Source organism: Cucumis sativus, chromosome 3, assembly GCF_000004075.3.
Source record: "Cucumis sativus cultivar 9930 chromosome 3, Cucumber_9930_V3, whole genome shotgun sequence".
NCBI lineage: Eukaryota > Viridiplantae > Streptophyta > Magnoliopsida > Cucurbitales > Cucurbitaceae > Cucumis > Cucumis sativus.
The window spans coordinates 36,454,125-36,471,450 of record NC_026657.2 but is presented as its reverse complement, the minus strand read 5'-3'; the positions used below and the strand labels follow the sequence as shown (position 1 = coordinate 36,471,450).

The 17,326-nt window shown below is 28.5% G+C and overlaps 1 protein-coding gene across 2 annotated transcripts; it reads right to left on the bottom strand.

Moving 5' to 3' along the window:
- Positions 1 to 6,626: 6,626 nt before the first annotated feature.
- LOC101215384 (beta-glucosidase 18) lies at positions 6,627 to 15,791 on the bottom strand. 2 transcript variants are annotated; one of them, XM_011654089.2, is made up of 12 exons: positions 15,543 to 15,780; positions 15,385 to 15,451; positions 15,257 to 15,315; positions 15,080 to 15,155; positions 13,763 to 13,837; positions 10,416 to 10,503; positions 9,441 to 9,693; positions 8,611 to 8,726; positions 8,009 to 8,261; positions 7,339 to 7,441; positions 7,137 to 7,245; positions 6,627 to 7,069 (listed from the first exon to the last, which is right to left on the bottom strand). In XM_011654089.2, exons 1-12 carry the CDS (start codon positions 15,720 to 15,722, stop codon positions 6,835 to 6,837), a joined length of 1,614 nt encoding a protein of 537 aa, XP_011652391.1. In that variant the 5' UTR covers positions 15,723 to 15,780; the 3' UTR covers positions 6,627 to 6,834. The 2 variants fall into 2 exon arrangements, with proteins under 2 accessions (XP_011652391.1, XP_011652390.1); XM_011654088.2 differs by having other exon boundaries at positions 15,257 to 15,451; positions 15,543 to 15,791.
- Between the last annotated feature and the right edge of the window lie 1,535 nt (positions 15,792 to 17,326).

Genomic DNA, 17,326 nt, shown 5'->3' with positions numbered 1-17,326 from the left:
TAATGATAAAACATAATTCTCAAACTAATTTGATTGAATATTTTTAATTCTATTTTTAATTCAACAATTGAATTGTGTTATTTTATTAAAGATATGGACGTGAGTTCCTATGTCAACATAATTAATTACGTAACACAAGTAAACAATCCAAAAGTAATTAAAAGTGGTTCACTCTTTTATTCTCGTTTATCTATTTCATTTTCTAACTTTTACCTGCTTTCACTCGAAACGATTAGTGTGCAAAATAAGTTTCATACTTGGTTGCAAAATTTCTATATTTTTTTTCTTTCAAACAAATTCATTGTTTGTGTCACACGCGACTTAACTTTATATGAATTTTGGCACCTATCACATAGTTAATAAAATTTTAATATTTTATACATGTATAAACATAAAAAGTTAAATAGTTATTAAAGTAGCTTCAATCCTTATCTAATTAAGAATTAGTAACTTTATTTATTATATTGAAAATTATAACTTTAATCTACACAAATTCATGTAATGTATATTGTATATTGTATTGGCTACTTGAGTTTCCTTCCAATTCATATAATGTATATCACCTTTCTTAATTTAAAAGAAAATGTCATTTAATTTTATGTAAAGAAATGTCTCTAGTTAATTTTTTTTTTTTTTGTCAAATAGTTTATAAGGTTCATACATTTACTATAGACAAAATTGAAAGCTTGGACATTAGACATGATTTTAAATTTATAATTGATCAATTAGCATCTAAAATTTTAAATTGTTACTTCATTTTATGTTTATTAACATGTTCAAATAAATATATAATAAACATGTTAATAAAAATGATGTTCGATATATATATTTTGCCAAACATGATGTTCCAACTGAAGAATTCAATTATATTGGCTATATATGTATGAAAAAGTTTTCGTTGTTTATTGAAGTTTGTTTTTCTATTGAAGACGGGATATTTCCTATTTTGGTTGCCAAAAACATTTCAATTATTCATTTTCAAAAGTTTTCCTAGGATGATTCAATATATATTTTGTATTGGTTCTCTCTTAGGATTGACTTATGTTTCACAAAAACGTTAGAGTTGATATTTTCAAAAGAAGAAAATTAAAAGAAAAACTCAAACTACGTACTGAATATACTTTGCATGCGAACCTCACTGTACGGAGGTATTGATCATATTCAATTAGACTAGGCTCTAAGCTATGTTCATGAATCCATGTATTTCTATTATCAAAGGTGAAAGTCTTCATGCTTGTGCATTTGGGAGAGATTATTTTTTTTTCATACAGTTTGTATAGAGTTAACAATATTACGAGTAATTCACCTCTTTTGCATGCATTAATTAAGGAAAGTCATTAATTAGTTTGTGTTAAGTAGTCATCATAGGAGATATAGAAAAACCATTAGAGTAACGGAGGGAAATCCTCAAATTTAAGAAAAGCCTAAATTACTTTCATGCACCAAATAGTTAGTTGTATGTGAATGAGTGAGTCATTGTAATTAAAAGTTGTTTAAGAGAAAATAATCACTTGTTTATAATGGCTTTAGCACTTCACCATTGAAGTTTCTTTCCTTTGACCCTAATACTCTATCGACATAGGTGAATTTGCATTGAATAGGGTTATCAATCTCTATCCATTTTTTAACCCTATCTTTTTATTTAATTTACTTTACACACTTATTATACATCTTGTTACAACATTGTATTTATGACTTGGGTTGCTCTATGTTATATTCATCTAATTTTCTCAATTTTATCAACAGAAATTTACTAGACAAATTTAGAGGTTCAAATCCTAACTATATTATTTTTAAAATGGCTAAATAATTAAATGAATACAAAATATAAAAAATAGAAACTAAAACTTATAATTTAACCCATAACAATTTCTTTTTCAATAACAAACAATAATAGACCTTTCTTATTGGCTAAAAGTATAGTAAAAAATGCTTTTTAATCATGTAATATATTTTTTAGTTTAACGAGGAATAGTAAAAGATGATGATAACATCCATAAAATATAGTAAACAAATTAAGTCAATAAAAATTTAACTCAACTATAACTAATGTAACCTAATTTTTAAGCTCAAATAATTTTATATTAGAGGTAAGAAATTTAATAATTCATTTTTACATTTGTTAAACTAAAAAATATACTAAAAAGAAAAGTATTTATAACACAGTTTTAAAAAACAAAGGAAAAACTGTATTGATAGAAGAAAGTATAAAGAATTAAAGAAAAAAAAAAGACCTCATTACATAGATAGGAAAGAATAGATGGATTAGATGTCATTGTCACGTACCTAAAAGTACAATATCTTATATCCGTCTACCACTTTGATATAATTAGATTATATAATTTGAGTAATGATAATCATAAACTTTAGGTTGATTAAATTAATTGGGAACGTACTTTATAAAAGCAAATACACCCACCATGCATGCATGCCCCCACTATCCTCCACGTTTTCTATAAAGTGGTCAACTCATAATGATTCCTTATGTTGCCAAATATAACCTTAAATTATGTATTTTATTCTTACTTATCAAATTATATATTTAGAATTGAATTAGCCAAATTTTTTATATTTACGATCTATTTGAATTGATTGAAAAAAGAAAAGGATAATTTGCATTCAAAATTAAATGAAAAATGTTTTTTTTTCATATCTTATTGGTATTTAAAATTATTACTCTAATTTTAAATGTTTTTCTTTTGTTTGGTTTGACAACATTTTTCTATTCTTTATTCATTTTCTTCTTTTCTTCTTTTGTTTTAACGATTCTTTTCTTTGTGTTTTTTTTTTTTCATTTCTTCTTCTGTTTTATATATATTTTTTCCTTTCTTTTTTTAATTTCCTCTTTCGTTTTTTTGCATTTCTAGTACTCTTTCTCTTTTTTCCCTTTTTGTTTTTGCATTTAGGAAAGAAACAACATCGAGCGGAAATTATATATAACATGAATAAAACATGGAACATCAAGTATTAATCATTGAATATCAAACATCAAGTAGCAAGGATTGAGTATCGAGTATCAAGTATCAAAGATTAAGTATCTAGTATTTAGCATATAACGTAGAGCATATAATATAAAGCATAAAACATCAAAGTATCAAGTAGCTAGTAGCTAGTATCTACCATCAAGTATCGAAGATCAAGTGCACGAATGGTTTTCAAGAACAAATTAATAAATTCACAAGGTGCTGACGTAAACAAAAGACCACTTTTCATTTATTCTTAAAGACGGGTCATTTTTCATTTGGGGAGGCCTTACAAACAAATCACCCAAAAAAAATGTGTTTTAAAGAATCATTTTCATTTAAAGATAAAAACTATTGTTTTTTTCTTTTTTCTTTTTATGTTTTTAATAAAAATGATTTATTTTCAATTTTTTAATTTCAAAATTAAATGCTTAAAAAATTAAACCAAACATATCCTTAATTTATAAATTTTAAAAGTATTCAATAAAGGGGAATATTCAGAAAGGTCAAAGTCAACAAAGTATCTACCCAAATAACAAAAACAATTGAGCATACATGAACATTAATCATTTTTATAAATATCCAAAATATATGCATGTTTGTCCTTGACAATTTCAGTCTACCCCTTTTTTTGCCCTTAATAACTTCTTATTCTTGACAAATTTTCTTCTTCAATCTCCTATGGATTTTTGTGTTTTGAAGTTGTGGTAAAGTGAAGGAGGGAGAGGAGAATAAATCTGGCGAGGAGAAGGAAAGAGAGAAGGGAAGTCCAAAGAAAATGGGAAACATGGAGGATAATGAGAGTGGAGAAAGAGAGAAGAGTAGAAAATAGAAAATGAGAGAAAGTGGAAAGGGTCGAAGGAGGAAGAAGACATTTGGTTAAGAACGTAATAAAATGTGAAATTATTACTACTAACTATAATCTAAGAGAGTAACATGTCAAAACTATAAAAAATAATCTAGTAAGGAGAGAAAACTATAAATAAAGTATCATTTTTACTTTTAATTAGGTTAACAACAAAACTGTAAACTATAAAATTATATACTAAAGTAAATGGAAAACTCATATGTTAGGAACAAAACTAAAATGTTAGTTTTGTTTAATGATAGAGACTGATACAAAAAACTATCACAGTGAATCATTGATAGATATCTGTCAATGGTATGGACATTATCTCTTCACATAGTAGGTTGCATTCCTAGAGTGTCTTCAGAACAAGGCACCTAACCTTATCTTCATCTATAGATCATTTAGACTACTACTCAAATTTGATCCACATTTATATCTCAACATAAAGTTTAAGTACTTACACAACAGTCAAGGAACCTTGTTTATATTGGATTTTGAATCTATGATAAGAATATCTCTCTTATTCAATAACTATTTATTGAACTTTACCTCAATAATAACTTTATTGAATAATAGAATACTATATGATGAATTTGCATAAGGCTGGACCAAGAAGTAGTAACCACTAAATGTATAACTTTGTTGACTAATTATAATTTTATTTCAATTGGATGATCTAAGTAAATTAGTCTAAATCCTAAGCATATTATGAACATCTATTTGCAAAGAAGTTTCCTTTGATTTTGTACGAGTGAGAGATGCCATATTGTCAACTCAATAAGCCTACCATTTTAGAGATAAAATCGAGGGTGGAGCTGGAGACATAATCACAGAAGATGAAATTTCCTCCTTCTTAACTTTAGAGTGAGTAGATGAGTGTTCTGTTAGATTGTGTATTTGAGAATGAAACAAAGGGACATAATCAAATTATCATTTTACACTTATGACATGAGAGAGCTTTGATACGAAAGAGCTTTCTGTGTAACGCCCTGAGTTTAGAAAAGAGACATGAATGAACCAATATCACATTCGACATGAAAGTAAGGTTAAGAAATACTTAAAAGAATTAAAAGTTACTATCTATTAAAACAAGATATACTTGGAACAATTCTATATTGAGTGACCTTTTGAAAATTTTCCTATGATGCATATGAGTGAGGACAAAGCATGTTGAAAGGACCAATGTTGATTTGTGGAGACAACTTTCACTCCAATAAGCATTTAAGACAAGTAAGGATGAAATTTTCTAAATGTTTTTTTCATTTGATGAAAATTTCCCTACAAGATACACATTAAAACTATAAGTTATGAGAGAAATACATTTGAATATGATTGAAGTGTAAAGTAAATTAAATATGTAATACTCAATTTGGTAATTGATCAATTCTCCAATTAATTAATTATAAATTTAATTTAATTTTTTAATTAATTAAATTAATTGAATTAAAACAGAATATAGATTGAAATATGATTTAGATGAAATTGTTAATTAATTTATTATTTGATTAAAAATATATTTTTTGGGAGTTACCTAAAACAAACATTTGAAAGGTTAGATGAAAACGCCTAGTGAGTGGAATCTTTTAACAATCAATTTATAAGAAATCAGATTGTCTTATTATTAGGATGAGTGTTATAACAATGTGTTTTAATTAATATTTCACAGTTTATTATGTTGTATGCCTCTCGCATATCAAATAGTCATTTGGCATATCATTTTGGCCTTTTCAATTACATCTGTGTACCCATTCCTCAACTCAAAGCGTTTACTACACTTTCTTGCCAAGTTGCGGCTACTCAAGTTAAACTCAATGTATATAGAAAGTTTCATTAATTCCTCTATGCATAATGCATATTCCCTATGCCAGGTCACACAGTAAACAAATGACATCTCTTACCAAATCACACAGCAAGTATGAGGCATCTCATACCATATCATACAACAAGTATAAGACATTTTATTTCATATCACATAACAAGAATAAAACATCTTATCTCATATCACACAATAAGGATAAGGTGTCATATCATCGTGGGTACAAGGTCGACTCACTTTAGCCATAACATCAAGTCTTAACATTTTAAACATAAAGCAACACAATATTAAGAGAGTACATAATCACAACGTTCAGTCATTCATGAAGCGCTTTATTTTCATTGGTAAAATCACTTATAGTGTGTGAGTGGAAAGTATGTTGAAAATCATACGGTTCATGGAATCAAAGAGAGAGACATTAAAATTTTAAACAAAATTTAGAAACTCATTTCTTTATTGGAAAACCCTTGGTAAAGAAAAACACTCATTGTTACGGTCGATGCAAATACGAGTTCATGGAATCAAAGTGAAACAAGACTAAATACGAGTAGTTCTTTGTTTATAGTTGGTCGATGCAAATATGTGATGTGATCGTATAGCTCTAGAAACATTATCTACTATTAGAACTTGACCTCTAATTCCTATTGTCATCTATTATTTACCTGATTTATTAGCAACCAACCATAAATTCATCTATTTTTTATAGTTACCCTTTGTTTCCATTAAAAGTGTGTTTTAGAAAGACTTGAATTGCTTACCATTCTCATGGCATACGATACTCGAAATACTTCTATATTACTAGTTGTGAAAGTATATTCTAGTACTAGATCTTGCGAAATTTTCATAATATCTATTATACACATTTCAGTCATCAATTCTACCGGTAAAAGACTTTAAAAATTGAGTGTTGTAATTTTTTTTGGATGTTGAATAATTCCTCCAAAAGAAAAAAAAATTGATGGCATCAAAAAGAAATAGTTAACTTTGATTCGAAGCATGTGTTAAAATAATATTCACATAAGAGCATTATATTTTTAAAATATATTAGGTCTCCCACATACTACATAATACACACATATACATAGAACCATGCATGGAAAGCGTTTGAATGTATAATCAAAGCATATATTAAAATAAAAGTTCACATAATAGCATTGTATATTTTTAAAAGTGAAAAAAGTATATTTTGTAAAAACATACGATATTTAATGATCCATGAGAGAATCAAAGGCATTTTTATGGACGATGGATGAATATTTAGTAAGTTCGTGTAGATTGCCCCCAAGGAAAGAAGAAAACCAATGGGCCGAAAGCTTGGGCCGTCGCTCAAGTGTCTTCCTGTCCACATACAAAAGCCCAAACCTCGTGTCATACCCATCGGCCCATTCAAAATTGTCGATTAAGGACCATACAAAATACCCTCTCACATCAGCACCATCCCTGTCATAAAATCAAACTTTAAACTTATTGATTACATTCATTATTGGGTTTAGGGTTTAGGATTTACCTCATTGCATTAGCCAAGGAAGCGAGGTAGTTTTTGTGATAATTCACACGTTTTGTATCCTTTATTAAGACTTCGGTTTCGTTACCTTCCGATTGTGGCGAAGAATATCCTTTAAAGAAACAATACAAAGAAGTCAATATCACTTTGTTTAATTAAAATGAAAATTTTAATTAATGGATATGCTTTCAACTAATTAACTTACCATTTTCCGTGACAAAGATGGGCTTATTCGGATACCTTTCCTTGATGTAGTTAATGACTTTTCCTAGGCCTCTTGGAACAACAAAGAATACATCTATTCCTGTCTGTCATATAAATTAAAAATTTTGTAATTTTTTAGTATAAAAAGTAGGAGACGGGAAGACTTGAATACTCTTTTCAAAAAGAAAGAAAGAAAAATTGAACATCCAACTTTAAAAAAAGGGTATACATGTCAATTATCACCGAATTAAAAGAGATCACATGCATTCACAAAATATTTGTAGGAAGAGAGTGTTCAATCTCTTGGGCTAATTTTTTTAATTATTACTTACAAAATTTCTATTTTATTATCATATACAATATAAAGAGTTTAATTTAAAAAATCGAAAGTTCTTTCTTCAAACAACAAATTTTATATGTCATCCATGAAAATCATTGATAAACTTTTATTAAGTATTTACAAGTCACATCAATAGAAGTTACATATATTATCACATACTATGTTTGTATAATTATAAGAACACGACCCATTAATGTTTTTTAGTTCCTAAATTACCTTTTATCCTTGAGTATTTGAAACATATTAAAGCATGATGGATTAAATAATACCTTTTAAAAATTTGACAAAACTGAAATAGAAGAATTTAATTAGGAGAGAAGAAAGAGCATACAGGATCTCCAATGGAAACACCATCTCGGTATGCCGTCGTATTAAGATATCCTGTTACAGGATGATTTCCACCACCAAAGCAGGCAGAATGAAGACAATCTTTTGTATAAAATGTAGTATAGTGGTTGACACAAATGAAGTCCAAACTTCCTCTTATGATATCTTTCTCTACGTCTGAAAAGCTTGGAAGTTGACTTCCTAAAATTTCTCGCATTTCTTTAGGATAATCTCCATATACTATCGGATCATACACCCTTATATTCATATTCAAAAAGGAAATTTTATATATCTCTAATCACAACCAAATTTAAACATTCAATCTTTAATATGACATTTGAGATTATTGCAATATTGGAGCCCACACATCCCCTACCTCCCCACTTTTCTATAGTCTAATATTATATATGTGATCTTTAAGATAATTATTATCACAACAATGTTAATGCACATAACCCAAAATAAATGAGACCATTTTTGCTTTTTTTTTTTTTTTTTAATGTGTGTTTTTTCAACTCTCTAATTTGTGACACTCAAATTTAGTTGGAAAAATATAGAGAAAAAAAAATGATGTTAGAATAAATGTAGAATGAAAAAAGAACTAACCAAGCAAAGATGAAAATTAAGGCTCTCTGGGCAGCTTTTATGTCATACTCATGGTCTGTTAGTGGTTCATACATGTGGCAGTATGCCACTATTCCTATCGATCCACCTTGTTTTTTCTGTCAAATAAATATTTATATATAACATTTTCTTAAATCCTCCATTCAATTCAAAAGTTTGGTTGATAGATCGAGAATATGGATAAATTTAATATAATATTCAACACTCGCTTTTGGACTTAAAACATAAAAAAATATCTCATAAGTGTAAATTAACATTAAATGGGGAGGAAAATGAGGACTTCTTAAACCTCTACTATGATATCATTTTAAATTACCAATTCAATCCAAAAGATTAAACGTGAGGATAAATTTAATATAATATCCAACGTAATACTTTTAAAAAAACCACACTAATTTTTTTTGTAATCATTTTCAAAGAGTATTAAAAGATGAAGAAACGATGAAAAAGTAGTGCTTATTTAAATAAGAATAATGGAAGAAAAATTTCGAAAGCGAAAAAAGACTATAGGTCTACAATGAGAAACACACGCGCCTAATATATTTGGTAAACAATAGTTTAGATTTGACTGTTTTTTCCTACGTGATCGTTTACATTTGATATATCGTTTAGATTTTGTCCAAATCTAAACAATTTTTTTTTCAGGATTCTTTAGTACACGGCCGTTTAGATCTGTATATTATTTAAATTTGAACAAAACCTAAATGATTTTTTAAAGATTTTTCAGTACATGATTTTTTCAAGATTCAAGGAAAACTTTAAAGACTTTGAAAAACTAAAATGGTATTAAAAGGAGAGGAGAAGAAAGTTACTTGAAAATGAGTGCGATAAAGACGAACAGCCTTGGCATGGGCAAGTAACATGTTGTGCATGACAACGAGAGGCTCAATATCAGCATTCCCAGTAGAGCAATTTCCAAAGGGTGGCGAGCAATGGCCCGGTGGGTAAACTCCTTTTGTGTAACCCATTAATGTTATCACATTTGGTTCGTTTATGGTTATCCAATACTTCACTCTATCACCAAACTCCTCGAAACAAATTTTTGCAAAATACACGAAATCTTCCCTAAAATAAACCATTTCATCATAAGTATGTTATCCTTTGCCACATAAACAAGAGAAGTAAAGAATAAAAACAAATTATTAAAAAAGTACTTTTAACCTTTGAAATTTAATGAAAGCAACAATTTATCTTTACGGTGACAAACTTATCAAAATCGAGTATTGAGTTATGTTAAGTAACGACTACGTGTTTATATATAGTTTATAAATTTTTTTTTATCTATAATCAATTTATCAAACTACAAGTAGAGTGAACATCAAATCTTATCAAACCAAAATAATTGAAAAAATTAAAAATTCGTGATTTTTACTGAAGTATCGATTCGATTCGATTCGATTTAAAGTTATATAAAAACAAAAAACATTGTATACGATTTTATTTTGGATTTAAAAACTGAACCCAAAACTAAATTGAACCGTGGACAACTTCTTACTACAAGTGTGAGAAAATGTTCATGAAATCTAGAATAAATATGTATTTTATCATGTAGAGACTAAATCGTTACACAAGTTATAAAATCTAGAGACTAAATTATTACACAAATTATAAAATATAGAGATTAAATCATTATCAATTGTAAAATAGAGCCTAAAATTTTGAGATTAAAGGATTGAAAATTTAAAAATATAGGGATCAAATTAATATAATTAACTAAAGTTTAAAAACTAAATGGTTATTTTTATAAAAGTTTAAAGCAAAATGGATAAAAGAAAAAGAGACATTACTGCATTTGAGCGCTCATCCAACTTCCATATCTTTTATCGAGTTCAGCGGGAAGATCATGATGGTGAATTGTCACAAATGGCTCGATGCCTGTATCCATTAATTCCTCTTACTCAAATATTTAGAGAATATAATTCAATATCGACATATTTTAAAACTTTCAAGTTACAAACTTAATTGAAAAATTCTAAGTGTTAATTTAGTACATAACTTTCAAAGTTATAAATCAACTAGGAAAGATATCACTAATTTCATAGTCTATCAACCACATACTAACATGATATAATCTATCATTGACGGATCATACAAGTCTATCACTGATCAATTTTGTTATATTTACATTTTTTTCAAAAAAGTTGCTTTTCACTTGGTTATTATTTAAATAATGGCTATCTTTATAATAGTTAATTTATATATAATTAAAACCTTAATTTTGACATCCACGCTAACAATACCTTAATTATTGGTTCTAATTAATCCAATAATTAGTTTGGAGATTTAAGAGATAAGATTCCAAAGTTAGTACCTTAATTATTGGTTCTAATTAATCCAATAATTAGTTTGGTGATTTGAGAGATAAGATTCCAAAGTTAGTAGAATGAACTATTTATTTGTTTGAGGGAAGGTTTTCAAACTTTACATAGATTGATGATATATATACACTCTATAATTTGATTTATGTTTACTTTGGACCTATACCCTATGATACATAGTCTAATAAATTTACATGGTATCGTTCCTAGAATGACTTTTGATCATCACCCTATCGTTCTGGAATCAACATATATTAGTTGGGGCCCAGTGCCTTCAGACTTAATACCAATTTTTTGAAAGATGTTATTTTCAATAGGAATTTAGATATCTGGTGGTTTAATGCTAAGTCGAATGGTTACCCAGGTTTCGCCTTCATGCAGAGGCTCAAGGCTTTATAAAAGATTATTAAGTCTTGGCAATCTGATCAAATGAACTCAATGGTCAAAGACAAAAACATGATCATTAAGGAAATTGTTGCAATCGATGCAAAAGAAGAATTAAAGACCATGAATTCAGAAGACAGCCTAATGAAGCGGTTGACTTTTGGAGAGCTAGCAAAACCAAGGGGTTTGTTATAAAGCTAGACATAGAAAAGGCCTTCGAGAAAATAAGTTGGAGTTTCATTAACCACATGCTTTATGTAAAAAACTTCCCTCTCAAATGGAGAACATGGATTAAAGCTTGTATTAGCAATGTGGTTTACTTCATTCTCATAAATGGCAAGCCCCATGGTAGAATCTCAGCCAAAAGGAGAATTCATCAAGGTGATCCCATTTCTCCCTTCATTTTCGTTCTTGCCATGGACTATCTTAGTAGATTATTATCTCATCTTGAGAAAAATAACTCGATAAAGGGAGTCAACTTCAACACCAATTTTTGTTTAACCCATCTCCTTTTTGCAGACAATATTGTTCTGTTTGTCATAGACAACGAAGATTCTCTCACAAACCTGAAGATGGCTTTAACCTTTTTGAAAAAGCTTTCAGGCTTAACATAAATCTATCTAAGTCCACCATAAGCCCCACAAATATCTCGAATGGTCGTGCTAGAATGGTTGCTGACAAGTGGGATATTCCTATTATTCATCTGCCAATTCTTTATCTTGGAGTCCCCTTAGGAGGCAATCCAAAGTCGAGTACTTTTTGGAAAAAGGTTGATGTCAAAATCAACAAGAAGCTCACCAATTGGAACTACTCTCAGCTTTCGAAAGGAGGTAAACTCACCCTCATTAATTCATCCTTATCTAGTTTGCCACCTACTAATTGCCAGTGTTCAAAGCTCCTACTTCTACTCATAAAAAGATCGAAAAGATTTTTTGTGGAAAGGTTCCAGCATAACAAAAGGTTCTCACTTAATTTGTTGGGAGAAACTAACTACTCCTCTGACAAAAGGTGGCCTTGAGATCTCAAAGATTAAGGATACATAATGAACCTAATGCTCTATGAAAGAAAATCACTACAGTCAAATACAAAGCCTCCATAATTGGTAAAATACCAACTTTTAGTAAGTTCTATACTGCCAAAGCCCCTTGGAGGAGTATTGTTAAAGGCCTGGACTGGTTTGAAATAAATATTACCTGGGAAATTAATAATGGTGAAAACATCTCTTTCTGGAATGACAAGTGGAGTAGGTTTGGTGCTCTTGCCAATGCATACCCAAGGTTTTGCGCTCTCTCTCAATTGAAGTCTTGTTCAGTTAAAGAAATGTGGAACTCAATTGAGAAGAAGTTGGACTTAAAGCCTCATAGATCGCTTAATGATAGAGAATGCTATCTTTGGAATCAAATTTCGTGTGATCTCCCTATTCCGAATAAAGACAGAAGTAGGGGCAAGCCAAATTGGAACCTGGAAAATAACAAAGTCTTCACAATAGCTTATGGGAAAAAGGCTATTCAAATTTTCCCCGCCAACGTGAATAACGGTGTCGACAACCAGAATTTCAAAGCCCTTTGGAGATTACCAATTCCAAAGAAATGTAAATTTTTCCTATGGTTCATTATCCATGAAGGAATCAACAATGGATAAGCTTTAAAGAATACAATCGAAAACATGCCTCAATCCAAATTGGTGCTTCATGTGTCACTCTCAATGTGAAACAAGTGACCAGTTATTGGTAAACTGTAGAGCAACTAGCTTTCTCTGGGAAACCTTACAGGTTAAAACTGGATATCATCATTCGTTCAATGACCTAAAAGTTGTCGTTAATTCCATTATGCACCAAAATCGCGCTACTAGAAAGAACATTATCATCACAATTGCTTCTGTTGCTATCCTTTGGACCATCTGGACAGAAAGAAATGGTAGAATTTTCACCAAGAAACAAAGTAGTTTAGTTACTTTGGGAAGATAGGTGTAACTTTATCGGCCAGTGATGTAGCAGCCTCCACCTTTTTAAAGACTTCTCTTCTAGTGCGTTAGTTCTTAATTTCCCTGCTTTTCTCTAAAAGCTTGGGGCTTCTCTCTAGCCCTTTGTATGACCTTATTGTTCTAATAAATTCGATGTCGGGAGCTTTTCTCTCTTGACACTAGTTTCCTTCTCAAAGAATAAATTTACATGGTAAACATATGTTAATTTTTAATTGCTTAAATAGAATGATGAAATAATTAACTAACTTTAAAATTTTGTTACCCGACTAGAGAAATTTGAAAAAATTAAGTAGTGTAACACACTAAAAATCACGCGAACATAATTCAAGTGAGATACAGAACTATAGATATGCTAATAACTTTAAAGGTACGTAGTTCAAATCGTAATCTGATTGTAGTATATATGATAAAAATAAAGTGACAAGATTAAGTAAATTGAAAAAAAGTACCTTTCAACAACAAATTATCAATGATTTTGTTGTAGAAGGCAATTCCTCTTCGGTTGACTTTACCAAATCTTCCTTCTACATAAATAATTAATTATTACACAGCACAACTATTGATCTAATTTGATAAAGAAAAATGAAAACACAACTAATATTAATAATATCTTATTTTGAAAATCCCTACCATATCAATTATCAATCATCAATCATCAAAATTATGGTTAAAGAAAGACAAATTTGGCGATAAATATATTTTTCTTAAAACAATAAGCTATTGAGGTTGTGTATTAATAAACAAATGAATAAAATATTATCCACGTTATTCATTTTATATTTCCAATTATTCTTTCAACAAAATCTATATTATGTACTAAAAAAAGAAGAATCGTAATCCACAATCCACAACACTAATTTTATATTTCAGCTTATTTCCACAAAACCTTTAGCATCAATAAATATTAATATCATCCTTATCTTAATAAATAAAAAAATGAAAAATAAAATATAAAATTATAAAAAATATTGAAATTTCAAAAATTAATAAAAAGAAAAACTAAATCTAACGTATGAACATAGTACTTGAGGCACCATTTTTGGCTTCCAAAGGTTAAAGTGCTTTAGGTCAAATAAATAAAATACAAGCCAATTTATGTCTTAAAAATTAAAAAGATGTGAATAAAACACCTTAATGATTAAATTATATTTAATCAAAGTACATAAATTAAATTTCTAATTTCAAAACTATTTTGTATATAGACCCAAATGAAAAATAAGCTTAATAGATAGAAACTAATTCCACAAATTTTAATTGAGAATTAAATCGGCTTAAATTACGAGTTTCATCACAAACTTTATTTGAACTTTTAATTTTGTACTTATATTAGGCTCCTAAACTAAAAAAGAAAAGTCTAATATTCCTTCAACCTTCAATTGTATAATAAATAGGCTCTTCCTTACTTTTCAATTTGTTATATATATATGATATGTCATTCATCCATTGAACAATATTTGTTTTAATTTATAAGATACATCACAAAATTACCAAACACCAAATTAAAAGTTCAATCTACATTTGTAAACATGATATATTGTACCAACTTAACTTTTGTAAGCTAGTTAAGAAAATTATCATGCAAACATATAAACTTTTAAACTGTGTTACAACTTAATCAAAGTAGATTCTTTACAAAATGTCAAGAAACTAATAAATATATGAAACTAAAAATGAAAGAATTTATTAGGTATTAAAGCATTAAATAGAAACATATTTGAAAAGTGGTTATTTAACCAATAATTTCAATGAAGAAAAAGGGAACTTACTAGGCAAAATTCGGGTCCAAGAAATGGAAAATCGGTAAGAGTTCATTCCCATAGAATGCATTAACTCAATATCTTCCTGCCAAATTCAAACACACCAAAATTCACTTCAATCCCAACACTTCTAGTGATTTTAATCATTATAATCACTCTCCAATCAATTATATAACAATAAAGTACCAAAAATCGATGGTAGTGATCGTCGGCAACATCTCCGGTGTCGCTGTTCCTAATTCTTGCTGCAAAATTACCAAAATTAGGGAAATGGGTTTGGAATGGGAATGAGAAATTAGAAGGTGGGGTTGAACCTGGAAGATGGGAAAAAACATCCCAATTACTCAATCCCTTTCCATCTTCAAGATAAGCTCCTTCAACCTGTTCCCATCAACAAAATTAAGAATAAATAAACGGATAAAAGAGATCCAAAAATAGAAAAAATAATTAAGAAGAAATGAATGAGTAGTGCCTGATAAGCAGAAGTAGCTGTTCCAAAAAAGAAATCCTTTGGAAAATCTCTTCGTTTTATTATCCCTTCTTCTTCTTCTTCTTCTTCTTCATTTTGTACTGCAAAACAGTGATGAGAGGAAACCAAAAGGAAGAGGAAAAAAGATGATAAAAATGGATGGATTTTGGGTTTGGTGCCCATTCTTAATTCTCACTCCACGCGATTCCCAAATTGATCAAATTTATTGAGTTTAAATTGTGTCTAAATACGAACAAATAGTTAAAATCAGAATTATTAGTTTAATATTTCATTAATTTATTTCCATTGAGTTATTTATTATATCTCTATTTGGAAGGCTCTACATGCCCTACCACCATGGCTACTATTGTCCTAATGCATAAATATAGAAATAAAAAACTCAATAACTTTTTTTCCAAATTAAACAACAATATAAACTAGTGAATATTTAATAATATAATGTGGGGACAAATACTTTCATATATTTCTAATTTTTAAAATGCATTGAGTTAACTTATTCTTGTAATGAAAATCTGATTTCATGAGATTCTTTTATTCTCATATTAATTGTTTACTACGCATATCGAATGCATTCGTAATAATAATAATAATAAATTAAGAACTTTTAGACTTTTGGAAATGGAATATTTGAAAAATTGCAAAACCAGGGTGGCCTTTAGCTTTTTGTAAAACGAAAAAATTGACTAATATATAAGTATATTTTCTTTTTGGCAAAGGTTTGCACTGCATGCACATGCCATATTTTATAATATTTTCGTCTTCTCCATCATATTTTGACATTTTCTTAGGGTAGATTGATGGAACACAATGTAATTCATTCATTCATGTATTGTATGATTTATTAGAGTGTAATTCAAAATACTAGTTGTGTGATTCAAACATAATGGAAGTAGTCGAACTATTGAACTAGAGTGTAATTCGAGATATTGGTTATGAGATTTCAACCTAACAAATACACCGACTAACTTCCATAAAATTGCAAACAAACTACTTGAGTTTTAGTGATAAAACTCTTGAATATTTGCTTTCAACTTAACTCAAGATAAAAGGAAGGAAAGATTCAAGTTGTTAGAATAACAACTTAATAACTTTTTAAAATACAAAATAAGATCAAGTACATACCAAATTTGAAATAATATTTATCACTTTATCTTCCAATTTAATTGTTACATTACCATTATCAAACACATAACTCATTTAAATTGAAAAAACTACAAATTTAACTTACATGAATTAAACATCATTTTTAACCTAGTTAGAAGTTTCAAACAATCAATTTAATCTTAGGATAAATAAATTTATTTTTTATCTTTCAAGATTCATTTTTTTTCACTTTCTTTCTTTATGTATATATATTATTTTTATCCAACAAGTGGAAGAATATTTTAGTTTTCTATTTATAAAATATGAAATTTAAGGTAATATAGTACTTGAATGATACAATAAATAAAATTGAAAACAACTCTAACCTTTAATTAAACAAATCAACATACATATATCTATGGTCGATCTTGATCTACTTTAACTATTAATTAGTAAATTAATAAACTATGTTTTAGGAAAAATGTCGCCATCTACTTTAATTTTCAATTTTTTTTTGTTGATATTTTATTATATAAAGAATTTTAAATAGATAAAAACATGTGAACATATTATAATGGTAAAATTGAATATTCAAATCTATGATCTATAATATATAATATATAAAAAAAACTACTGAAAACATGTTTAGATTGTATCTTTACTGTATTAAAGGGGATCCGAAA